Source organism: Sinocyclocheilus anshuiensis, unplaced genomic scaffold, assembly GCF_001515605.1.
Source record: "Sinocyclocheilus anshuiensis isolate Anshui unplaced genomic scaffold, SAMN03320099.WGS_v1.1 scaffold609, whole genome shotgun sequence".
Taxonomy (NCBI): domain Eukaryota; kingdom Metazoa; phylum Chordata; class Actinopteri; order Cypriniformes; family Cyprinidae; genus Sinocyclocheilus; species Sinocyclocheilus anshuiensis.
Window position 1 is genome coordinate 1,260,641 of NW_015541011.1, and position 26,634 is coordinate 1,287,274.

The 26,634-nt window shown below is 36.7% G+C and overlaps 1 protein-coding gene and 1 pseudogene across 1 annotated transcript; one reads left to right on the forward strand and one right to left on the reverse strand.

The window, feature by feature from the left end:
* The first annotated feature begins 4,489 nt into the window (after nt 1-4,489).
* Nucleotides 4,490-15,952, forward strand: LOC107690408 (alpha-2,8-sialyltransferase 8B-like). The gene is made up of 6 exons (XM_016488743.1): nt 4,490-5,165; nt 8,597-8,653; nt 8,971-9,126; nt 9,255-9,512; nt 12,306-12,599; nt 15,498-15,952. Exons 1-6 carry the CDS (start codon nt 5,068-5,070, stop codon nt 15,781-15,783), a joined length of 1,149 nt encoding a protein of 382 aa, XP_016344229.1. The 5' UTR covers nt 4,490-5,067; the 3' UTR covers nt 15,784-15,952.
* A 6,852-nt stretch (nt 15,953-22,804) lies between these two features.
* The window catches only part of LOC107690409 (membrane protein FAM174B-like), a 4,946-nt pseudogene continuing 1,116 nt past the window's right edge, over nt 22,805-26,634 (reverse strand).

Sequence of the window (26,634 nt, forward strand, 5' to 3'; positions counted from 1 at the left end):
AGGCAGCTCCGCGCTGACTCTCCGACTGCTTCAGTAGCCTGGTACAAGTCGGTAAGATGAAAAAAGACCTACAAACAGTTTCAAAGTTACCTTTAAGACAGTTAAACTGCATTTTATTTACTTTTTCACTGCTTTCACTTCAGTACACTAGTATTGATGGGTCCAAAATGAGGGTTTTCGCAGTGATGCTATAGAAGAACCTTTTTAGTGAACATTGAACACCTGATGCGATGCAACAAAAGATGGTAGAACTCAATCAGTTTACATTGGACACACTGCAATGCAACTCAACAGGACAAATTCCCGACAGTAAACTGATGCCCTGTTCTATTTCTGACGTAGGCTACTTCAAACGGCTGCGCGATATCTGACACGAAGGACAAATGAAATTACAACAGTCATTTTGTCGTGTCCAATGTGAACAGCTTTAAGCTGTTGCGAGGTGAAGCGACAATGGTCGTGGCTCGTGTCCTGTGTAGACACGTGTTTGTGTGAAGAACATTTTAAAAATCTAAAGAGCTGTTCTCACTATAAAGAACCTCTTTTTGGAATAGAAACGTTCCATGGATGTTAAAGGGGTCATGAACTGCTTTTTTATTATTTTGTACTGTTCTCTGAGGTCCACTTATAGTGATTTTTACATCAAAAAATATCATAATTTAGAAGTAATAGGCTATTTTCTGTTCTGTTTTGACCCCCCTCATCGGAACGTTCTATTTGAAGAGGTGTGGCGGATTGTAGACTCGGAAGTAAACGCCCACTGCTATGATTGGCTAACAGTTTGACAGCCTACATCCTTCATAAATGGACACTGATGTGAATTAGGTTAGGTTATGCATAAATATTTGTACATATCAGTAAAAACGATCTGTAATAACAGACAAAGTAATAGTGACCACCAGTGTTGGGGGTAACGCATTACAAGTAACGTGAGTTATGTAATTGGCTGCGTATGCAACATGAACCAAACAGCTTGTGACAAGTCATTTAATGCTAAGAATATAATCAGTTACGTTAAGGATCCATCAGCCTGCACCATCTAGAGTTTCATGAAAGAACTTGGTATTTATCCTACTCAAACTTGTGTGGTGCGACATTACTGTCAGATCCACATAGTCAGCACAGCATCATCTTTAAATTTCAATCTTTCTGAAAATCCTGTGTAGGCCTGTCGCAATAATCAATATATTGACTTATTGCGCAATATATGTACATGACCTCAATAATTTTTGGTGACGCAATATATCGCCCATTATATTTGCTTAAAAATGAATGTCACCGTGTTTTTTACATTCCTCTTGCGCCTGTGTCTTTTGCAGCTTCTCATACATAACATGGTGTAGTTGGTGCTAGTTCAAAATTAAAAAATGCTTCTACAAACAAAGTTTCATCTGCAGATATGGTCTTGTTTAGGGATCTGTGCCTTTGTGCATACGGACATCTGACTGCTAAGTAGTGATTGTGTTTTTCAGAAATAGTGTGCACCCTTAATTTACAGAGAAAAGAAGGTCCGGGAAAAATCTGTAGATGGAAAAATCTCCATACAAGTTCTTTGTGCATTTTTCTTTTTTTGTACTTGTTACTTTGCACTTTTTGTTAGAAAATGAACATTTACTATTTATTCAAGTTTTTAAGGTATCTAATATTTTGATACTTAATTTCCATGATCTAAATATTCTTAAAAATTAAAAGTTTGTTGTCATTTGGAAGTGTGTAGGCCTTCTTGCATTATTATGCTGTTACATTATGATTATATATTCAGTGGCATAAAATGGTCTTTAAAATGACAATAATATCGCTTATCGCAATTATTTCTGGGGCAATATATCGCACAACAAAAAGTTGTTATCGTGACAGGCCTAATTCTGTGTCGAATTGTGCCTTGTTTGTAAACGAATCCGCGGTAAAATGAAGTGAACAAAGGACCAAGTTCTTACTGACGTGTTCTGGAGCTTCATTAAAAATAAAGTTCATCCACTCTTTCCTAATGCTGGGATCAGAAGGAAGACAATGCAATGCAAAGACTGCGAATCAGTGGGTGGGGCTTAGCAGGCAGTGATGTAGGAGCAGGCGTTGATCTTCTTCTGTGGAGGTGGGGTTTAGCCACATTATTACGTCATAAAGTGGCACATTCCACAACCTGTTGTTTTGGCAGATTGGCTTCAATATAAGCTGTTTATAGACTAATGAGAAAGTTTTGAGTTCTGAAACTTACAGGATGTTTATATAGTACAATGACCTCATATATGTCAAAATATCAAGGGAATTTTGATTTCTTAGTTCATGACCCCTTTAAAGGTTATTCATGGAATCATAGGTGCCAATAAAGAACCTTTAAGATTTAAGCATTTTGGCCTAGATATTAAACGCACACACATAAACAAAATGTTAATCAAAAGGTTTTCACAACCCATCATGCATACAGACTCCCTATAAAGCAATTGTAAGGACAAATTAAAAATATGGCAGAAAGATGACCCCCTTTTTAATTTCCTTACTCTTTTCTCCATGGACACCACCATTTCTAGGCCATCTCTGGCAGCACAAAGCACACGAATGTATCAGAATTATTCAAATAAGATTCCTTCTGCTTCTTTCAGAAATTCACTATAGGGTTGTGGGCACAAAACACCACTTTTGTGAGCTAATTTGCAAATATTCTCAGAACCTTGACAAAGAAAGAAAATTACAGATCTTAAGCTGACAAAATAGTAAAAGTTAGCTTAATGGCAAGATGAACTTGATGCAGGAATTCATAAATAATCATGAACAACCATCAGCTAATAGGTTGAATATAGGTGAAGTAGGACAGTTTACTCTTGTATCATTGTATGTATTCTTCCATTTCTAAAAAGAATATTAGGTTTATCCTCACTATGCATGATGGGATGACAGCAGTGTATGATGATATTTGAATAATAACAATAGAATACATAGAATAAAAATCCCAAAGTGTCCCACTTTACTGTTATATCAGTATTTCCTAATACAAACTTACATTTGCCTACACAAGCAGCATATTTTCATAAGCAGTGAAGATGTTAGACCTGACAAGAAACAGTGATATAAACAGTACATCTTTCACGGCGCGAGAAGCTTCTTCATTTGTAGGTTTAGAAATGATATGCCAGGATTGTTTCAGTGTATTCCTGAGCCTGGAAGACGGTGGAAACTGTCATCCACAATCTTCGTAAGTAACATTTTGTCAGCTTTTTTCTCCAGTTACATCTGCTGGATGCACTCTTAAAAAGACAGCAAATTGTAATACCTCTCATAACATCTGGTGTTCTGAAACACTTGGTGAGTGATCATGATAACCAGTCAATCTTAGCTATAAAACAAGTATGCTGCCTAATTGTTTTAGGTCTGTAGATCACTGAAACAACCTTCTTACAAATGAAAGTTTTACTACCTTTCGATTAAATCAGAGACGGTCAGAATCAAAGATGAAAGGACTGTTGGCTGAAGCAGCAGCTGCTTTTGTCTGTGTGTGTGCGTTTGTAGTGGGGTTCAAATGACCAAATGTCCCTACAATGTAGGCAAAACCCCATTAGCACATTGACATTGTGACCTCCAGCAATTAAATTTGTTATAACCAGCTGTGACTGACAGGCGGACGAGCAAGAATATACTAACATACTGCACTTACTTTTTCTTCCATATAAATATAGGCTATGGCAAAATCCAGGGGCAGCCATTTTTAACTTGAATGTGCAAGGTTTGTCGGCCGCTTCCTGTTATTTTAGCTGTACAAAATCAGTCGTGTAATGTGCTGTCAAATTAGCAAAATAAGACAATAAATAAATACAAAACATAGTGTAGTGATGAAGCACAGCACACACAGAAGTCACTTTCAAACTAAGTAGCTTTCTGTTGGTCAGTGCAGCAAATCCATGTGACCACCTGTAAAATGTTGCAAAATCTGCATTAGAAATGTTTCGCCCTCACATGAAATTCCTAATTGTGTGGATTCCTATTGAAATTACTGCTGTTGTCCCACAAAAATCTGCATTCAGAATCAGCTATTTTGATTAGCGGTAGGCCTAACTGTTATTATGCTTTATGCTGCTTGATTGCAAACTGGTAGGCTATTAATTTGAAAAAAATACAGTTTTACTGTTACTGCACTCTGTTATTCTCCTAGTTATTTATAGAGTGGCTAATGAATCAAAGTCTTGCACATTTACAGGAAATAGAAATATTTTGCAGCGTTGCGTAGCCCCGCCCACACGAAACTCTCATGAAGTAAGGTTGATTGTGGAATCGGAGAAATATTGGATATCATATGACAAATCAAACTTTCCACAAAGAAAATTATGAAAAGCATAAAAACAGCAGGAAAGTCGTGAAAATAAAAGGTGTTTTACGTTGTGCGGCACGAGAAAGCGCGCGGACGGAGGGAACTGTTCTGATTGGCTGTGATTTGTGATTTGATTATGTCGCGTCGTGCAGCTGTTAGACAAATAAATGCCTTTCCGCTGTAACCCTGCCGCGTCGCACCTGGTTAGGACAAGAATGTAGGATTAGCGGTTAGAAAAGACCATTAGCTCAATATACAAACAATAGAAGTCAGTGGAAAGTCCTCACCGTAGAAAACCAAACGTTTGTGTCTGTGTTTTGTCAAATAGAAACAAAGAGAGCAAGACGGAGAGGGGGAATCATATTTCATATTCAATTTCAAATCCACGCCTTCTGCCTATATATACCAATTACGCGGCTTAACTGAATGCATAAGATTCATATGTGAGTTTATGCACCTTGCAGGCAAAGTTTCAAGGGAACTGCCACCCATCAGATCTCCGAGCAGTAGCGGCCGCAGTAGAAGAGAAGAAAGGACGTTCACGTTTGCCTCATCTCTACACTACTTGTGAAGAAGCTGATGGACGTGATATTTGCAGACAACTGTTCGTTAACCTGCACGGGCAGTTAGAATGGTTCGGCTTTGTCGAGGAGACGGAGGAACGTTACATGTGTTGCCCTGCGTAAAGAAGCAGTGTGAAAGAAGAACAGATTTCTATTACGCTTATAGTTCAACGCATCTGTAGAATCTCGCGTATCGGTTAAGTCATGTCTTTTGAATTCCGAATACTGATGTTTGGAATCGGGACAGCCCTGGTTATATTTGTGATTATAGCTGATATATCGGAAGTGGAGGAAGAAATCGCGTAAGTACATTCGATTAATGTACAATAAACGGATGAATATATCACATTCTTGACTGGTCTTCCTGTTTGTTTCGACGCGCAGTTGTACTCTGTTTATGTTTAGGACATTGTCCTCCGTGCTTTGATTGTCTCGAGAGACTTTGTAGAAGCCCAAACAATGGTCAGTCCATTTAGGACTAGCCTGAGCTGCGTATTACATTGGCTCGTATTAATACCATGAGTATACAGAAAATGCCTGAGAGCTGTACATTTTATTTACCTGATTATTTTGTGTATTTTTTTTTCTATAACAAAATCAGTCTTAAACCGGAGCTGTGTTTTGGAAAATAACTGGTCTAGTTGGTTCAAGCTGGTCATTAGGTGGTCTAAGCTGTTCAACAGCTGTCTGACAAGCTACCATATTCCAAAAAGCCAGCCTGACCACTGAGGTTGATTTGTTGCTGTTCCAAGATGATTCACCACCTTACCAACTTAATGGCCACCTTGGACCAGCAAATGATTGGCTAGGACCAGCTAATAACCATTTTGGAGCAGCAAATAGTCAGCTTAGACCTGCCACAATGTCTTAAAACACAGACTACATGTTAAACTGTGTTTTCCTGCAGGATTGGTTTGGTCTTTCATCAAACGGTAATACTGTGTCTAAGTCAAAAGAGGGAGACAATGTGTTGTCCCGAAGACTATTGTTTGCAAAGGCACAGCCTGTGTATAGGCTGTGGGTAGGCTACTTCAATTTAAGGGAACAGCTCACATGTTTGATATCACGATAGTTTGATGTAGTTCAGGGGTGTCAAACTCAATTCCTGGAGGGCCAGAGCCCTGCAGTTTTGTTCCAACCCTGCTCCAACACATACCACGTAGTTTTCAAATAAGCCTGAAGGACTTGATTAGTTGGAACAGGTGTGTTTAATTAGGGTTGAATCTAAACTCTGCAGGGCTCCGGCCCTCCAGGAATTGAGTTTGACACCCCTGATGTAGCTGAATATAGTTCTGTAGAATCTGGTGGGTATACGGGATATTTTAAAGCTTTTAAAGTTAATCTTTTGTCCATTCAGAGTTAGTTACCAGCAGAGTGATAACACATTTTGTAGCCAGTTTTGCTGAATATTGTATAGACTCTGATTATTAATTCTTGGCTGGTCTCCAAAATGAGTCCTTCAGACTTTGCTGAGTGTGAAACTTTGTATGAGAGTCATGAGAGAAATGCAGCTGATCCTGGTGCTCTGTAACGGATGACTGTTGGTTTGTGGTTTTGTTCTACTCTTGAGTGTGTTCTGTTTGTGCCCATTCACGGCAAGTGAAAAGACAGTCTGATCTGTGGTTTGTGGCAGCTAGGGGATTACTGTTTGATTTGTGACTTTAAAGCTACAGCCTGGAGACAAAAATGAACTGTTTGCCTTTCCTCAGCTATAATTGGACCCTGTAGCAGAAATCCTCAGGCTTACATAATTTAGCTGTCTCGGCACATACACCTTAAAGCTCTTGAGTGAGAAGAATGAGTGTGTGTAGATGGATTAATTGTAGGAATAATTGCATGAAAAAACAACACTCAAACACAAGTGTATGCTGCCAGGGTGTGCATATAGTGCTTAATTTTTAAATGGATCATGTTTTGCGTTGCCACATTTGACATTTTATGCAAAGTATTTGGCTTGTTTGCTCTATACTGTGAGATTGCATTTCATGTTTCTGCTGCACTGATTACAATTTATCAATTACGCATGGTAAGGGAATATTTACTCCCTCATATTTGCTAACCCAAAATATCCCAGAGACAAAATATAATTTTAAAATTCCAATTTGGAAACTTCACACCTCATTTACTAGCTGTCAGAAGGCATTAGACGATGCTTATGATCTAATTCTTGCTTAAGTTATTGGTGAGGTTTATAATTTATTGCAATTTAGAATATAATTCTTTAGCAAACAAAAGATCTAATGGGTATATCTCAGAGCAGTTATAAGTGCTTTGAAGCAACACCACCATTAAATCTGCATTTGAAGTTGCTCCCCAGAATTTTAAGAGATCTGTGCCCTGTCTGCTTAATAATGCACGTAGCCATGACTTTGGGGAAGACATGGAGAACATTACAGTGAGTGGTAGACACATAGGACTGATTTGCTCAAAGAGAAAATGCTATCCTGTCCTAACTGCCTAACAGCATGATGTCAGTTACCTACAGTGTTGGGGAGTAACTAGTTACATGTAATGGAATTACGTAATTTAATTACAAAATAAATGTAACTAATCTATTACTATTCTGATGCCTTTGATTGGTTCTCGTTTTAATTATCAGTGCACCACGTCTCCCGCTTACATCAATCCACATTGCCGCTGAAAGCTTTAGGCTACAAACTGTCCGAGTTGCCACCATGGCGAGTGATAAAAAATTGTTCCAGTGTTTTAAAAGTGCATTCCAGTGCTGTGCTTTAAAATTAAATTATTATAATCTTAATTCAAGCGTTGAAGGATTTTGAAAGTCTGACAGTAATGAGTGTTGAGTACTAACTGGTTAATCCTACCTGCATGCTTAAAATATTTGAAAATGATTAACAGTTAAAAACATTCATTAGAAATTTAGAAAAGTAATCAAAAAGTTATCAAATGTAATCAGTTACATTACTTTAATAAAGTAATTGAAATAGTTACACTACTTATTACATTTTAAATAACTTGTAATCTATAACCTATTACATTTGCAAAGTAACCTTCCCAACACTGGTTACCTATTATCCTTGCCGTCATGTTTGATAGGAATAGTTCACCAAAAAATGAAAAATTGCTCACCCACAGGCCATCAAAGATGTATATGCGTTTGTTTCTTCATCAAAACAGATTTAGAGAAATTTAGCGTTGCATCACATGCTCACCAATGGATCCTCTGCAGTGAATGGGTGCCGTCAGGTCAGAATGAGAGTCCTAACTGCTGATAAAAACATCACAAAAATCCACAAGTAATCAATTTGACTACAGTCCATCAGTTAACATCTTGACGTGAAAAGCTGCATGTTTGAAATAAATGTATCACATGGTGAGCAAGTGATGTAATGCTAAATTTCTCCAAATCTGTTCTGATGAAGAAACAAACTCATCTACATCTTGGATGCCCTGAGGGTGAGTACATTTTCAGCCACTGTTCCTTTAAGGTGATTCCTCCAGGTTTTAGTATTATATTCTAACACTTTATTTTTGTCAAATGATTAATCAATAATAACAAGGGTAAAACACGCTAGCCATAACCTTGGGTTTGTACCATCAAAATATTCTAAAGAGTTTAAAAGTGGAGTGGCTCATATTAAAATCCTAAATAAACATCATCATTATAATTCAAATTCTAATCGCCTTTGCCTCAATTATCTACTCGGAGAGCATTATTAATGGTCAAATTACTGGATAATGATGATGAATATTTTATGCCTTCTGCTCTTAGGAACATTGAGGATTCACAGAAGTTTCACTTAAAAAGCTTTGTCCTTCAGTCCAACAGGTTTGTAATCTGATTTGTTATATCACTTATGATTTATGGTGTTTTCCTGAGAAAATATCATTGATGCTTACAACCACATAAGTCTTTAAATGTATTCTATTTTCTGTTTGTTTGCATGCTGATTATTTAAGTCTACTTAAAATGTTTTTTTTTTTATATTACTGATTTATCAGGGTTTCACGAATTCATTACAGGGTTTACCAAAACATAGCTGTCAGTATTTTGAGCTGACAGATGTTATGTTGTTATTTGTAGCTGTGTCTAACAGTGAAGTGTGGTAGACATGCGCATAAACCTGTTTTTTTTTTCTCCATCAGAAATTCAGTCCTGAATGCTGCTCCTACTTCACTAGTCACCTATAGAAAAAGCAAAGTCTCTTCTTCTCCAATTCCACTGCCATACATAAAGAGCAAAGCCAGCAATTCATCCTCACCTAAATGGACTTTCAACAGAACCTTGTCTAACCTCATCAGGTACGGCTTGAATTTTTTCAAATGCACAGTATGGCATTTCTAAAGAATGTGGTTCCCTGTTAATACTCTATTTTTTTTTTTTATCCCTTAGCATTCATAAAGTATGTTATTTTTCATTTTTCTTCCAGGAAACACATTTTGAGGTTCCTGGATGCTGAGAGGGACATCTCAATTCTTAAGAGCACCTTTAAACCCGGGGATGTAATTCATTATATATTTGACCGCCAGAGCACCACAAACATCTCTGAGAACCTGTACCACCTTTTGCCGACGGTGTCTCCAATGAAGAACCAGCATTACAAACAATGTGCCATCGTAGGGAACTCTGGGATATTACTGAATAGCAGCTGCGGCAGAGAGATTGATTCACATGACTTTGTCATTAGGTAAACTTCTTTTCTTCTGTCTCGTGTCGTAGCATTTCACAGTTTGTGCTCTGTTGATGTAACCTTAGCCAGCTCTCATCCTGAATCAAGCAATAAATCCCATCAAACAATCAGTCTTCCTAAACTAGCTTTAAAGAATAATTATAAAACAATGTCCTAACACTAGCAGTGGAGAACTTTTTTTTTTCTCTAAAAGAAATAATTCTGTCTCCTATTTGGACTTTTTTTTTCTTTTTGGTCCTTAATACCTGATTTATTTAAGTAATAACCATAAAACACAGTTTGTGCCTCAGTGTAAAAAAAAAAAAAAAAAGGTAATTGGGACTTTGCCTTGCAATTGCCACTATTTCTCATAAATTGGTCTTTATTTCTTGTAACTGTGACTTTATATCTCACAGTGTGACTTTATTTCTTATTTTAAACCTGCACAATTAGCTTTTATTTTTTTTTCATGAATAACAGGCTGCAAAAACCTCAGATACAGAGGTTTCATCATGAGTATAATACCTCAGATCGGCACGTTTGCAAGGCTGATGTTAATTTATTATGACGTTAATTGACACATTTTTTATTTAATTGTTCGTGCTGTTTTTATCTTCTGCAGCCGGGTATTCCCATTCTCTACAACTTTAAACTTGCTTAAAAAAGGGTTGGATTTCAAACAGATTACGATCAGTATGTGACACAATGCACTTTTGAAATAGCTGTCAGTACATCCAGGCTTGACTCGTACTGTCGGAAGGCTTTCAGAACTGAAGGGTGATAATAACATACTGCAATTAGTGACCAGCTGAGCCAATATGACATTTGTATAAGTCATTCTAAGCCACATCCCCGGAAACATAATTAGGCGGTCTTCTAAAAGTGACTAAAGTTCACTTGCCTGTAAAATGCTCTGCGTACAGCCTAAAGCTGTTTGCTTGGAAAAAAAAACATGTACAGCAGTGTGCTTTGTGACACACTTGTGTAATACTGTGATATTCCCAATCCTAAATGAGTCTTTATCAGCCTAGCTGTGCTTTTAGGACATTAATGTCATTCAGCTCCAGTCCAGGGACATACAGAGCCTCAAAGATTAAGTAATGGAGGAACTTAAATCCCTCCTGTGCGTTTGGCATGGCTGTTCTGCTGGGCAAGGACAAGACTGTGTGGGAGTGTGACCATGACAGCTAAGCCTCAGCAGTCGGCATGGTGCCAGTGTTGAAAGGTTTTCCAGGTATTGTGGCAAGATGATAATGCCAACACTGTGCTCAGTATTTGCTTTAAAGTCACCTCTGTGTGTCTTTATGGATTTTTTTAAGTGAAATGATGGGATGAGCTTTAAAAGGCACTTGCAGGAGCATTCTGCATGTGAGAAGATAATGCGTACTGTATTATTAATGCTGTAGTTTATACAAAGATAAATTACTTGTTTTAAAATGAAGCAAATCCGGAGTGAAGGTCTTTTGCTCACTCTTACTTTTTTGCTCTTTATAGGTCACATTGTGTCATTCTTGATGCTCAATAGTCTGGCAGGGCTTTTCAATCTGCCACAGACCCCCAAATATGATCATCCTAATGTGAGGGACCCCCATCCTAAAATTTAAATGGTAGCTATACAGTAGCCTATTTCATGTAAAGACCCAATTTATTCTTTTAAATATTTTCCTGCATATTTTACACATTTATAATAATTTTTCAATGCTTTATTACTGTTTTCTTCTCAATACTGTACTATATATAGATTTTTTAAATTTAATTAAATGTATAAATTTGATCAATCTTGTTTATTTGTTTATTTTTCTCTAAACTTTTCCATGGACCTCTGAGGATCCCCAGACCCCAGTTAAACGTACTTTAATGAAGTGTGCAGGCCTTCTGTCAACATGCAGTCCAGTTGACACACGTTTTTGCATTGATCTAGAGTTAACAAACACATGAAGAGAGAGACAGTTATTTTCAAAGGTCTGTTCCATTAAATCTAATGTGTTATTACTCAATCAATGTGCTGTAAATATTACCTTTAAATTACTTGCTGAAAAACACGTCAAATTGTTGCTTCGTTGTGGCAGTAATTGACCTGAAATAGTATTTTTTTTTTCCAAAGATTTTTATAGTCTTAATTAAAGCATTATAAGCCATGAACCAAATCGACCAGCTCTGAGGTGAATATTACAAACTACTGATTTTCAAATACTTTTTTGCTTCAAATACAAGACTGTGTGCTTAATGGGTTTAATGAGGGAAAGAACTACAGTCCCATGAAGCATTACAAATGACAGTCAAATTAAAAATGAAGAAATGTATAATACATAAAAAAGTGTAAAGAAATATTGTCTGCAAGGTTGTTAATCCATGATATATACAAACTTGCAGACAATAGGTTTGTCTTTTAAAGGATTTTTTAGTTATCATTAAAACAAAAAGTCCCATATGGAGAAAACAAGTGGTATTTTTACTTCCAGAACCCAGATGTTGCACTCTATAGGAAAACTAACTGTGAAGGAAGGCTGTTTAGTCTAATGTTCTATTGCACCCCTTTTGGCAACAGCGAAAATGTAATACTTATTTGAAGGTTCTACATTGACACATTTGTGTAGAGTATGTTATGTGTGTAATGTAGTCTCTTTGAAGCAGGCATGCAGAGTGGAATAAACTTCAGATGTGTTGATAGCTTGTTACTAGCTTGATGAGGAAAACTAAGGCTTGACCATATGTATGCACACAGGCATAGGCATTTACATATACAATATATAAAGGAACTAACTTGAGATAATATCAAGACCTAACCATGAGAGTGTGTGTGTTTCCAAGGTGTAACCTGGCTCCAGTGGAGGAGTATGCAGCTGATGTGGGCCTGCGCACCAGTCTGGTGACTATGAACCCTTCTGTGGTGCAGCGTGCTTTTCAGGACCTGAACAGTGAGGAGTGGGTGCAGCGCTTTGTCCACAGGCTGCAGAGCCTCAGCGGGAGTGTGCTGTGGATCCCTGCCTTCATGGCTAAAGGAGGAGAGGAGCGAGTGGAGTGGGCCATCCGCCTAATTCTTCTGCATACTGTGAACGTCCGCACCGCCTTCCCCTCCCTGCGTCTGCTCCATGCTGTCAGAGGGTACGTGCCCGTGCATTTAAGCCTATACTCAACACCAATGCACGCTGAAGCAGGTGTATCAAGCCTCTAGCTATTTATAGTTCAGGCATCAATATGTTCACATCCTACCCCACGACCACAGCATAGGACTGTTCCTGTAAATGGATTGAGGCCCACACTAAGTGCACACTGGCATCTATATATCTGTATTTTTTAGAGAAGGTCTTTGTTAGTTCGCTCAATGAATTCAATCCCCTCTGGGCTCAGTTGTAGTTGGTTGTCTTTAAATAGCGCAACCTTTGCCTCTTTCATTGACCTCTACATATTTTAAGTCTGCCGTTCAGCCCTCCCTCAGAGCCGAGTATCTGGAACTTACCATCCTTACAATGCAACTAGCTGAGGATGGCTTTTCTTAGATCCATCTGTATAACATGGCTTGCCACGGCCAGAATAAAGGTCAAGCAAGAGACAGCTGTTCAATGAATGATGTTTTGATGAAAATATTCCAATTGCAATATGTTGTAGTTGTTCAAATGATAAAACAAAGTACATTTGTATAGGAATAGCTCATCTAAAAATTACATTATCTGCATACACCCATTTGGAAATGAACAAAAATTCAGTGTAGATCCTAATTTTTATTTTATTTTTTTCAGATTGCTAGTAATTTTCAGAAATTACAAAGAAACAGTTTAGCACATTGAATTAAAAATGAGATTTTGAAGTAGAAAAACAGAAATAGTATTTTCTTGTCAAACGTACTTCAGGAATCAACAAAATTCTGTGTAGTTTAAATGAACAAGTTTTCAAAAGTCATTAAATACATTTAGATGGTGCATCTAAACCCATTTTTAAAATCTAAAAAAAATTATTTATGCCTATTTTCAGTAGCTGCATGAAAATGTATTTGTTCTTGTTAAATCATCAGTGTTACAGCAAAAGAAACTACATTTTATGTGTTTTGACTGTAGGTTTGCAGTCTGTATTGAATGCTACAATAGAAAGACTGTGGAATAAGGGCAAGAAGCATCTTTTTGAGTTGAGTCTATTGAGTTGTCCTTGTGGGATGCAAAACAATGATTCTTATGAGCTGGTTCTTTTAATAAATAATTCACAAAGATAGCTTAGGTTACTAGTTTGAATAGGTCTGAATCAGTGCCCACTATAATTTATAGCATTAGCAGAGATAATATTTACTTGATACAATACTGTTCAATAAAGATAGAAAGAGATTGATCAGTTTCCACAAAAATATTGAGCAGGACACCAGTTTTAAACATTGATCATGAGAAATGTGCCTTGAGCATCAAATCAGAATATTAGAAAGATTTCTGAAGTATCATGTGACGCTGGAAACTGGAGTAATGGCTGCTTTGCCATTACAGGAATACATTATAGGTTAAAATATTATGAAATATAACACTTTTTATTAACTGTAATATTTCACATTATTAGAGTTTTACTTTAATCCCAAATGAATCAGAATAAAGAAATCTGTACTCCGCCATACAAAGTCCAGAGGTAGCTTTAAGATATGGGATCCCCTTTGTTATCTGAAACTCCTTTCTTCCAGGCCCCCCTATTTCCTCACCCGTTCTGAATGAATGACACCTCTCGGATACACAGAGAGAGCCCTATTGTGAGGGCTATTCAGGGGTGAGTGGACTAGAGAAGATTCAGTGCATCTTAATGGACATTGTTCAATTGTGTGATATCCTCCTTTTAAACGTGGAAGAGCTGCACAGCTATCAGGTTTTGGATGTGGCCGAGTTTAGCATGAGAATATTTTAAAAAGCGGATTTAGCCTAAATTCAGCAGCTGAGCTCAGGCTCCTTTTTAGTAACCTTAGCTGTTAAACACAGTTAGGATTTTATAATCCCCTGTTACATTTGGACTGGCACTTTTTAAAAACCTTATACACCCACTGTTCAAATTTTTTATTTATTTATTTTTTTTTTAAATCAATATTTTTTATTCAGTAAAGACACATTCAATTGATAAAGTGGCAGGAAATACATTTATAATGTTACAAAAGTTTTTAATTTAATGCTGTTCTTTTGAACTATCAAAACTATTCATAGAAACGTCCTAAAACCGTATCAGTTTCCACAAAACTCTTAAGCAGCACAACTGTTTATTATAAATAATGGGAATAAATGTTTTTAGAGCACCAAATCAGCATATTAGCATGATTTCTGAAGTACCATGTGACACTGAAGACTTTACTAATGGCTCCTAAAAATTCCATCCAAATTCCATCACAGGAATAAATTGCATTTTATAAAACGGATAGTTCCGGTGCTTGATTCTGATTGGTTGAGCTAAATTCGAAGCTGTTGTAAATTACTCTACAAACATACACCTTTGTTTACGTTTGTCTGTTGCTTGGCAACCACTTTGTTGGAACCACAACCGTTTCTGAGGAACTACATTGTTTAGTGGAAGAATAATGTTTTTATTAATATCATTACACTTTATTTGCTCTGTTTTATTTTGTGAAACCTTACTACTTATATAGAATAGCCGTTTTACAAAAGCAATAAGCCCCGTGAAGCCGTGGTTTACAGTGAATTTATAACAGCTAAGGGGAATTGTTAGGCACGACGCTTATTGCTTTATTAAAATGTATTAAATATTTAAAATTGCAGTGTTTTGAAATATTACAGTTTTTACTTTTTTTTTTTTTTTATAAATACAGCCTTTGTGAGCATAAGTCTTCTTTCAAAAACCTAAATTCTTACCGATCTCAAATGTTTGAACAGTAATGTCTGATTTTCTGTTTTCTGAAGATTTTATTTATGTAATTGATATAGAACAGTATAAATATAAAACAGTATAGATCATACTAATTTTAAGAAAGTATGCGCGTGAGTATAGTAAATTATGGTCTTATGTTTGTAATCATTGATTTTCTTTCAGGTACTGGCTGACCAATCATGTCCAGATCAAAAGACCCACCACCGGACTCCTGATGTACACCATGGCTACACGCTTTTGTGACGAGATCCACTTGTATGGCTTCTGGCCTTTCGCTCATGATCCTGATGGCAAATCAGTCAAGTACCACTACTACGACACGCTAACTTACCACTACACATCTGGTGCCAGTCCGCACACAATGCCTTTGGAATTTCAAACTTTACATGCTCTTCACAGACAGGGGGCGCTGCGGCTGCACACGGGACCATGTCAACTTCCAACATGAGCTTTTGCAGCCTCATTCCAAATGGTTTCATACACTGGACCTTATACATGCAGAGAGAAAGAAATGATGTGAAAAATATGGATTACCTGAATATTTCAGGTAAATCTCTGACCAAATGTGAGACTGCAATATATGAACGGTGGGGGATTTTTTTCTTTTAGATTTCTTTCTTTTGAAGCGTTCAACCTTAAGAAGGTCTTTCATCTCTAATTAAGGCTATTTTATAAAAAAAAAGTCTCTTGCCATTGTTTTATTTGTTCAGATCCCATGTTTTTTTTTTTACATGATTCATAGGGTGCTTTCACACTAGCACTTTTGGTGCGCACCCAGGTTCGATTGACGTCAGAGTTCGGTTCGTTTGGATGATGTGAACGCTGTCTTCCGAACTCGGGTGCGCACCCGCGAACCGTACCCGAGTCCGCTTAAAAATGGTGGTCTGGGGTACGGTTCATGTGCACTACGGTACGGTTCACTGCTGTTGTGAACCACTATTACTGACGTATTATTTGATAAAAATGTGTTTGTGTGTGTGTTTCACTCACTTTCCTGACGAGTGTGACTGACGCGCTGCAAACAGAGAGCTGTATATCTCATTTCTGTTCGCCTTCAGCGTTCTTTAGAGCATTTGCAGTACATTCGTAAGGCAGACGTAAGTGCCGTTATGTACCAAAGCTTTGTAAACAAATCGAACGGTTCAAAAACGTAAATATATAAAAGTGCAGAGAGCAATGTTATGCATTTGCCGCCTTCTCCTGTGCCGTCGTTACTAAGCAACGGGGTAAACAGCTGCTGGCTTGATGATGCAAACAAACTGCGGGGCGGACCCAAATAAAATAATATGAACGCAGTCCAGCGGGGGGAGGGGGGAGCAATCGAACTCTGGTTCGGACCAGGCAAGCAAACCAAGTGTGAAAGCACCTCTAATACACCACTATGTCCAACTGTCTTTGGGCGCGCATGGCATCCGGTGCGTGAGGTGTGTACACGCTCTGGCGTAGTTTACGCAAGCGCCGGAAGTGATCTCTCGCGCGTATACGTCACTCATTGTTTACACAGTGCACAGTCATCGTTTCGTGTCTTAGGACATCAATCTGTCGTCACGAGCCGCAGGGTTTAATTTGGATTTGTCTGTGCATGTTTTTTTTACTCATAGATTTTGTTACCATTGCCATGCATTATACGACTGATAGACTGCAACGGTTAAAGTTAAAAATCATCATATGTGTTCTACTGAAGAAACAAAGTCACCTACATCTTGGATGCCCTGGGGGTAAGCAGATAAACATCAAATTTTCATTTTTGTGACTATCCCTTTAAGTGTCTTATTTGTTCAGATTTTGTTTTATGCCATATTTGGCTACAAGGTGGAGGCATATCTGAGAGGATAAAATTAGTCGTAGCTTTTTGGGACAGTTTGTGTTTAAAAAAGAAAGGCTAAATTAAGTGTCATTTATTTGTTGCCTTTACAGTCTATGTGTCTGCTGAGCCCACAGACAGCATGACTGAATGTAGGACTGTTGTGTCACTTGTTAAATTTAACATGGTACAATTAAGAATTAATTAACATTTTAAAGGGGTTTTACCACTACGTTGCTAGATAAATTCTTTTAGACGATACGTTGGACAATAATGTAGTGCCTCAAGTGAGAGATGATGTCATGTTGCATCATGTGACACTTCATAAAGTTGCCTTAGAAAGACAGTGAGTAAGTGTTGTGACTATTAGCAAGCGTAAAAACTTTTGCATTGATGTGCAGTAATACTTGTGGAACTTGTGCACTGCAACCGTCTGAACACACTGGTGTAGTTTAACATGTTTGCAGTGAGGCAGCTATCAGAGCGTGTGCAGCCCCATGCTGAGATACTGTAGCCAAATCCAGTTCACACACAGCTGTTCACACACTCTTGTGTACTCAAGGATGGTCAACCGTGAAGAGATGTTCAGTGCGTAAACTGTGGAATTTGTTAAAGCCACATGTTTCTGTATCTAAGGAGGGTTTTTCGGGGTGGGGGCGGAGTTTTGGAATTCTTTTGTATGTGACATATTACACGTTTAAGTGAATGTATTTGTGATAACTTAAAAGTAAAAAACATACTGCTGTACTCATCTGCCCAGTGTGATAGAAGGGTCAATGACATGACATAATGGTTTTTGTTTTCCTTTCAATTTATTCATGCACACACTACCATTCAAAAGTTTGAGGTCAGTAAACTTAAAAAAAAAAAGTTTTTCAAAGTCTCTTATGCTTCCCGATGCTGCATTTAAATAAATAAAAAAATACAGTAAAAGTAATATTGTAAAATACTACTACAATTGCAATTAATTGTTCTATTTTAATATATGCTAAAATGTAATTTTTCCTGGATTTTTTTAAATATAAATTTCAAAAGAACAGCATTTAATTAAAATAAATATTTTGTAACAATTTTTTACTCTCACTTTTGATAAATTTCATGCATCCATTATTTTTACTTTTTTTTTTTTTTTTTCCCAAAAAAAAATTGGAATGGTAGTGCACATTGAGCTTTTTGAAATTTTAATATTTTCAGCGGCCATTAAGTAAAAAAATGTCAGGGCGATGCAGAAATGATATCCTATCATAACAATGAAAAACAACCTTTCTTAGAAAAACTATTTTGCAGAGTTACTTCATTGGTTACATATATATTAAAAAAAGGATAAAAAGTCATGTAGTGTGATCAACGTCTGAAAAAAAATAAATAAATTACCTTTATAAAATATTTACATTTCTTTAATTTCAATGTGAACGTGTTTAATATTACTTAATTTTTTAATGGTTATAAATAAATCTATTGAAAATAGATCTTTAAAATAGACACTATATGTTTGCCCTCCTCCACCAAAAAGAAAAAAAAAGTTTTTCCAAAAATAGCTGAGTGACAAATTGAATTACATTTGCTTTGAGGTCTAATAAAAGGACGGTTTCCTAGAAGTTGTTTGCTAGTGGTTTTCTGGAGGCAGTTAATCACAATTAGAGAAATGTTTGAAAAAAATTTCTGCATAAAAAGAAAAAAAAAAAGTTTTTCCAAAAATAGCTGAGTGACAAATTGAATTACATTTGCTTTGAGGTCTAATAAAAGGACTGTTTCCTAGAAGTTGTTTGCTAGTGGTTTTCTGGAGGCAGTTAATCACAATTAGAGAAATGTTTGAAAAAAATTTCTGCATAAACACCAGCCCAGTGAGGAGCTCCTCGTGTGGATTGAACCATGTGATCTGTCGTGTTTTTGACATGGAGCATTCGCTGCACTACATATTGCTCTTATTATGTCTCCAGTTAAGTTAAAAATAGATAACTATCTCATCACAGATGTCCGCAGGCCATCAGTCATAATGAATGTATTTATCCGTAAAAGCACCCGTGTTTTGAAAAAAATAGAAACGGTCTGTAACCAATATGACTAAACCGCAATTGACTGCGGGTCACAGCTTGGAGGATGTTCAGAAGAGATGCCCATGTTTCCTGCTTTTAGGATGTTAATGATTACCACAGTGTCTGGTTTTTGAGGAGAAAGGAGGATCCGTTTGTTTCTGTTTTTACTGAATGACCTGTGTGGTTAGGGACCCTATTAACTTCACACCCAAAATAGCCCAGATGTTTGTGGAGATGAGAGCTGCTGATTCTACACAACCGTGACAGGTTGTGTAGAATCCTTGTTGTTCTTTCGGTCTAAATGCATATTTTAAGTTGGACGCTGGATCTCTGAACTAAGGCAACTTACAAGAAAGTCATGCAGGTAATAAAGTGTTATATTTTAAAGGAATAGTTCACCCAAAAATTAACATTTTGATGCAAATTTACTCACCCCCAGGCCATTCAAGATGTAGATGAGTTTGTTTGTTCATCAGAACAGGTTTGGAGAAATTTAACATTGTCACTTGCTCACCAATGGATCCACTGCAGTGAATGGGTGCCGTCAGAACGAGAGTCCAAACAGCTGATAAAAACATCACAATCCACAAGCAATCCGTATTTTGGCCACAAGCAATGGCTTAATCACTTCACAAGACGTTAATTGATGAACTGCAGTCGTGTGGATTATTCTGATGTTTTTATCAGCTGTTTGATTCTGACGGCACCCATTCACTGCAGAGGATCCATTGGTGAACAACTGATGTAATCCTAAATTTCTTCAAATCTGTTCCAATTAAGAAACAAACTCCTCTACATATTAGATGGCCTGAGGGCAAGACCATTTGCAGCAAATGTTCATTTTTAGGTAAACTATTCCTTTAATAAATTGTTTTAGTCTTTAAATAAAAAGAGAAATGGGAACTGAGAAAACAGGAGATGCCACAAAATGAATCCAGTCTGGGAAAAGTGAAATAGTTTATGATCTCTGAGCCATAACAACGGTTTAGCCTATATTTTCTGAGAAACATGTGGCGTGATGTCTTGATATGCAAATTTCTAGAACTGTGGCATGTTTTAAAGGCTTATGGGTGACCAACGGGTGAGTAGCTGTAGCCACAGAATGACTCAGTTCAGCGAAAGTTTGTTTTAAAAGAAGTTATCACAGGAATTTTTTTTTTATTCATTTTTTTTTTTTTTTTTAAAGCCCTTTATGTCAGGCAAAAAGAGAATTTACAATATTCTCTATGGTGGTTCACAAGTTATTTTAGAGGGGAACAGCCACAAAGTATTGAAGGATCATTTAACACCAACGTTCCACATAAAACTTCAAATGGATTTTTAAAGCCATAATTGTTTTGTGGAACAAAATGTGTCTGCCTTCTGCAATTAATGAAGTGACATTTAGTGAACCTTACTCTCTCGAACTCTCAGTAAGAAACTCTCTACAAAAAAAAAAAAACATGATAATGTTATAACTCAAAGTAATAATGAATAAAACTAAGAGGGCTATCAACATGGATACATTTTAGGTGCACTTCAAGAAAAAAGGCACAAAGTTGTCTTTGTACATCTTTGTACCTTATTTGCATATTAGTACTAATTTTGAAACTTGCCATTTGCATCTATTTGTTGAGTTAGCCAAAATATTGTGCTAAAGCTAAAGCTTGACTAATACTGGGCTAAAGGGAAACCGACAGATGGAAAATGTGTTTGACTTGTATGTTATTCTGTTCTTGAGCTGTTACTGGTTAACAAGATTGTGGCAGATCTTGGATATGCCAGCTCACATTCAAGATCAAACCAGGTTTTTGTCACACTTGACAAACCTTGTTTGAATAATTCTAATGCATCTTTTGGATTAAGATTTGTATTTATTTCATTTAGAAAGTATTTCTATTAATCAAGAACCAAAAAAAGTACATTTATGATTTGGTACACTTCAAAAACAATATTTTACAATTAGCATATCGACAAATTTTCTTTGGAAAGACTGTTGTTGATATAATAAAACCTTTTTTTGGTGTCCAGTGTTCAGACTAGCAAACATGTTAGACAAAACCAGGAAAAAGTTAAAGCATGTATTTTAAGACATGTTCAATTATTACAGAATGCCAAAGGGGGAAAAAAAACACTTTAGACAAGACAGTGCAGAAATAACACTTAATCATAACCGTGCAGTTTTACAGCCATCAGCAATCGCTCGTGTTTAATTCATGTTTTTACTTCTCATTCCTCTCCTTCACTTTAAAGCATGAATTCAGATTTGTAGGAAATACATTAATTAGGAAGTTGGAAACATTTAGAGCAGAACAGAGGGAGAGAGAATTACATACTTCAGTTTCTAGTCCGACAAGAACAGCTACACCATAAACAATTTATAATTCAATACACATTCTTATTGGCCCTTAGATGCTGGACATTAGTCCTTCACATTAGCATCAAGATAAGGTCACATAATTCAGTAACACATTAGTATAGGGACCAATTCTCACTACTAACTAGTTGCTTATTAGCATGCCTATTATTAACATATTGACTGTTTATTAGTACTTATAAAGCACATATTCTGCATGACCATATTCTACATCCCTACCCAATACCTAAACTTAACAACTACCTTGCTAACTATTAATAAGCAGCAAATTAGTAGTTTATTGAAGCAAAAGTCATAGTTAATGGTTTGTTAATAGTGAGAATTGCATTGGACCTTAAAATAAAGTGCCACCCATAATTCAATATATCGCTGTAGCTTTAATATAATTCAAAGATACTCTTTCAATGCTTCTCTAAATCTGGGAAATATAATTTAATATGTCTGATACGATAACAGCTATATATATGTGTTTAAATTCTTCATGATGTGTGGCACTGCAGTTTTCCACTAAAAACAGTTAATTAAAAAAGGACACAAAAAAAAAACAATCCTCAACCTCGGAGAGCAGCAATATGGCAACAATAATCTCTCAACTCCACATCCATCCTCTTTCACACATACATTCAACCCTTATACAGTAAATATGCACAATTACTGGTTAGTAAATTAATCATTCTCAAAATATAGGGAGGAGGTTTGAAACATATTACTCTTATTAAATCAAAATGTTTTTTTCTAAAAATAAACTATTTCAGATAAATAATTAGCATACAGTATATACAGACAATAGTATCTCATAAAGACAGTTTCAGTATTGGATCATAAACATCCATTTAACATTGTCAATAGTCAGATTTAGAAAAAAAAAAAAATTCTCTGTCCATCACAAATATAAAACTATTCTTTTCATTTGAAACTTTGAGCTGATTCAAGCACAGCTAAATCACTTAAAGTAAAACAATGTGATTGACTTAACATTTGAGCTCCATGTGTAGAATAATTTTAATAGTCTGGAATTATTAAAAAACAAAAAACCTAATGATATTATAATTACATTTGAAAAAATATTACTTAAAATAGCTTCAGTGTACATTCAAGGGCAATATTGAATGTATTATACTGAATTACAGACTTTCTACCAAACGACTGGAATGTTTCTGGGCGAAAGGAAAAATATGAAAAGTTGTGCAATAATTAAAGCAATAATTAATTTGTGGAGGACTAATTTTAGTGTCTCCCTTCTTTGGAGCAAAGAAAAAAAAAATTTTTCCCCCTTAATCTTTGATTAGCCTAACTTTCTGTGCTTTAAACAGGAAAAACTTATATTAAACATCAGATTTCATGCTGGTTTGGAATGCCAAAACACATTAATACATGTAAAACTCTTGTTCCACTGAGGTTTCAAGCCTCTGAGGATGGATCAAATCAGAGGTGCAGGGAGCACAATTCCTGTATAGATGTGTTCACACAGAGGTATCCAGGGGGGTTTAAAAGAGATCTTCAACAATGACTCGCCTATGAAAAAGCAAAGAATTTAAATGAGAGGGTTAAGTAAACTAAAACAATATCAAGTTTCCAGTTGTCAAACTGGTCTAAACTGGTTTGCCTCACTATCGACTACATTGCCAATAAAAAGCTGATAAACAGGGAGCCATGCCCAGCAAAAAGGAAGCAGTTTCTCAGTCAAAGAACAATTGGACGGAAGGCAGAAGTCAAGTCTTGACGCTCACTAGCCTTCCAAATAACACAACTATTTCCATTGTGACCTGTGAGGTCACACACCAAGAACATTCATAGTCATTAAACAACTACTGGACATTAAAACATGTTTTTGTTTTTTTGAAATGAGATTATAGTACCATGTTAGTTAATGCCCAGCAACACAAAAATGGGAAGCATTAGCATTTTAAAACATTAACAACTAAAGTCTGTGTCAAAACCAAACATTTCCGGCAGAAAGGTAGCACATAAACACTCTTCCTTAGTAAAATGTTTAAATATGCATCGAGTGCTTAGGAAGGCATTTTCCATTAATATTTTATTCTAATGAGATGAAAGTCCTTAGACATTTCAGGCTTTGTTCTATTTAGCACCATTTCCTTGGCGCTCCCACTATGCTGCCACTGTTTACTGAAACATTTAAAATGTCATATTAACTGGAGAAAAATATGTAGCTGCATTGCACGGACTACTTTTATTGCCAACCATCTGGGAAGAAACTGAATCCTGTTTTCCTGTGAAGATTGAAGGTATTTAACATGCAGACTTGGAAACAAAATCAAATATGACCCAGACCCACATGCCACTAGTTTAGGCATTAGGCTAGTCCCCCTCCCTTCAACTTGTTTTTAAAATGTCCATTTTAAAAAGCACGGGAACACCTCTATAAACAAAAATAACTAAAAGAGGACAAAAGTTAATAGAAAAGCTCTCATTTCATGTCACTGCACATAAAGCATGTTGTGGTAAAGTACTCACCTGTACTTTACATCAAACAGGGTCGAGTCGTCGTCTTCGTCATTTTCTTCATTTAAAAGCGCCATGTCTACACGCTCGGTGGGAGTTGTGATGATGTCATACTTGCGCGTTTTTCTGATCTTCTTTGCCAATCTAATCAAACCTGGGATAGAGAGGACAGGTGAGTGATGTTATGACCTGTATGTTCAATAGTGTATGAGAGTTTTCCAGTGAGTCTAGTAATGGGAAATTCTTATTTCGATTCATCCAACTGATTCTGATTCCTTCATTGTTCTATTAATGATCATTTTAGTAATTTTGAAAAAAGAAATGGTCATTCACTTCCCTTCACAGTCTGTTGCCAAGTTGGTTCATTTTAGAACTGATCTAACAAATAAAAGAATTCTTTCAAATGTTGTGTTTATAGTGAGAGACTTTTCACAGACTTTCTAGAGATGACAATGACTGATTCTAGCCTATATATTATCATGTCATTCATTTATATTTTTTATGAAACACCACTTCAGCAAAACTCATAATATAGGCCATTTAATTATATGTCCTAGTCAGTAACTGCATTGACGCAGTCTCGCTTTCTACCACAAAACACAAACGTTCCACGTTCATTAAAGGTGTAGTCGGAGATCTTGGAAAATGCTAACTTTAGCCTGATAGCACTGAAAGCGAAGGTCCCACGCTCCCTGCAACCGCCATCCAAAGCCACGCCCTCTGAATGCATTTACGCTCACAGACCAGAACACCAGAGACAACATTACAATAGGCTACATCAGCGGTTCCCAATTCCAATCCTCGCGCCCTCCTGCTCTGCAGATTTCATATGTATCTCTCATCACGTGCGACGTTTGTTCTATTCGACCGTGAGTGCCCTAGGAAGTGTACATCACCGGATATTCCGCCATGTTTCCAGTTCCAAGCGAGCGTATATGTTCCATACAAACGGCATTTAAGTGTGCGAGACGTGAATTTAAATAGTATTTATTTACAGAGGTATATTATGTCACACTTCTCTAGTAAGTTTCGTCTGTGTGTGAAGACGCTGCGCAGCGCAAATCCGTGAATGAATGTTCCGAAGTGAAGTAAAAAAATGTTTCTGAAGACAATCACCTATTACACCTTTAAGTGTTCTGAATCACTAAAAAGAACCGGCTCGTAAGAGTCACTAGTCGTTTGTTCAGAAACCGGACTACACTTTGCGCTCTGTATATTTTTGCTGTGCACACTGCACAGTGCTGTGGGTTGTGTCAGAGTATTTTCCCAGTACGACACGATAAAGATTCTGAGCACTGTTGCCAACTCTCGCAAGATAAATAAGCAACCGCAGCTTAAAAAACAAGCCCAATATTTGTTTTTATTTTTTATCATCATCAATATTATTTATCAATTATTTATTACCAATAAATGAACATGCAACATATTAAACTGAAACCACTCTTTTATCTGAAAAGCAAAAACAGATATGTTATTTTACAAAAATCAGCAAACTGCAACAAAGGGAGAACAAAAAACTCATCTCCAATCACCTGTGAGCAGAATAGGATTGGAGAGATGGAAAAGGAGAAAAACACAAGAGCTTCAAAGGGGAGCTGCAACATAGCCACATATTTATAGTCTACTAAAATATAGGCTATTAGAACCAAATGTATAGGCTATATAGTTTTAGTATTAGTATAGAACTACTTTTTTTTTATTATAGCCCATGATAATTAATACATTACAAAAACATTGTAAAAATTAAAGGGGTCATATGATGCTGTTTCAAGTTTTCCTTTCTCTTTGGAGTGTTACAAGCTGATTGTGCATAGATAAGATCCCTGAAGTTGCAAAGACTAAAGTCTCAAAACCAAAGAGATATTCTTTATCAAAGTTAAGACTCTGCAATGATCTTTAAAAAAAGCATCATATGACCCCTTTAAAAAAGTAGGCTAAAAGAAAGTCACCCCACTCCTCTACGTCTACTTCTATCATCGCTTGGATTACAGCGTCACGCGCCTTCTTTTTGAACGTGATTATCTCCAATGAGGAGGAGGAGGAGGAGGGGGCGGAACATTTGGCAAATTAAGCTGCAGCACTTATAATATTGCACTGGTTGGCTATTAACTGTGAGCAGACAGAGTGTCAACCAATGCATTGGAGAATACGGCGAACATAAATAAAGAAACGAAGTTGCTTGTCAGATTTCCCTAACAAGCAACCATATTTTTTAAAATAAACCCCAAAAACCGCAACCCGGGATTTTTTCACGCAATTTTACAAAAAAAGAAGTCCAAAGTCACGTATAATACGCGGACTTGGCAACTATGGTTCTGAGTCGGTTCTCTGGTTCCCACAGGCGAACCATCTGCTTCCAATGCCGTTAGAGGATTAAATCAGGGATAATGAGTCAACGCTAACAGAGAATCTAGAATGTTCCGAAATTAACGAATTATGCATATACATATTAGAAGAACAGTGACACAATTACGCCATTTTCAATTCTGAGCAAGGTGGCATTTACTTGGAAACAACAAAACGTCTCAGGTTACTTATGTAACTATGGTTCCCTGAGTAGGGAACGAGACACTGCGTCCTCTAGGGGTCGCTATGGGGAACGCCTCGTCGTGACCCGTGTCTGAAGCATACATTGGA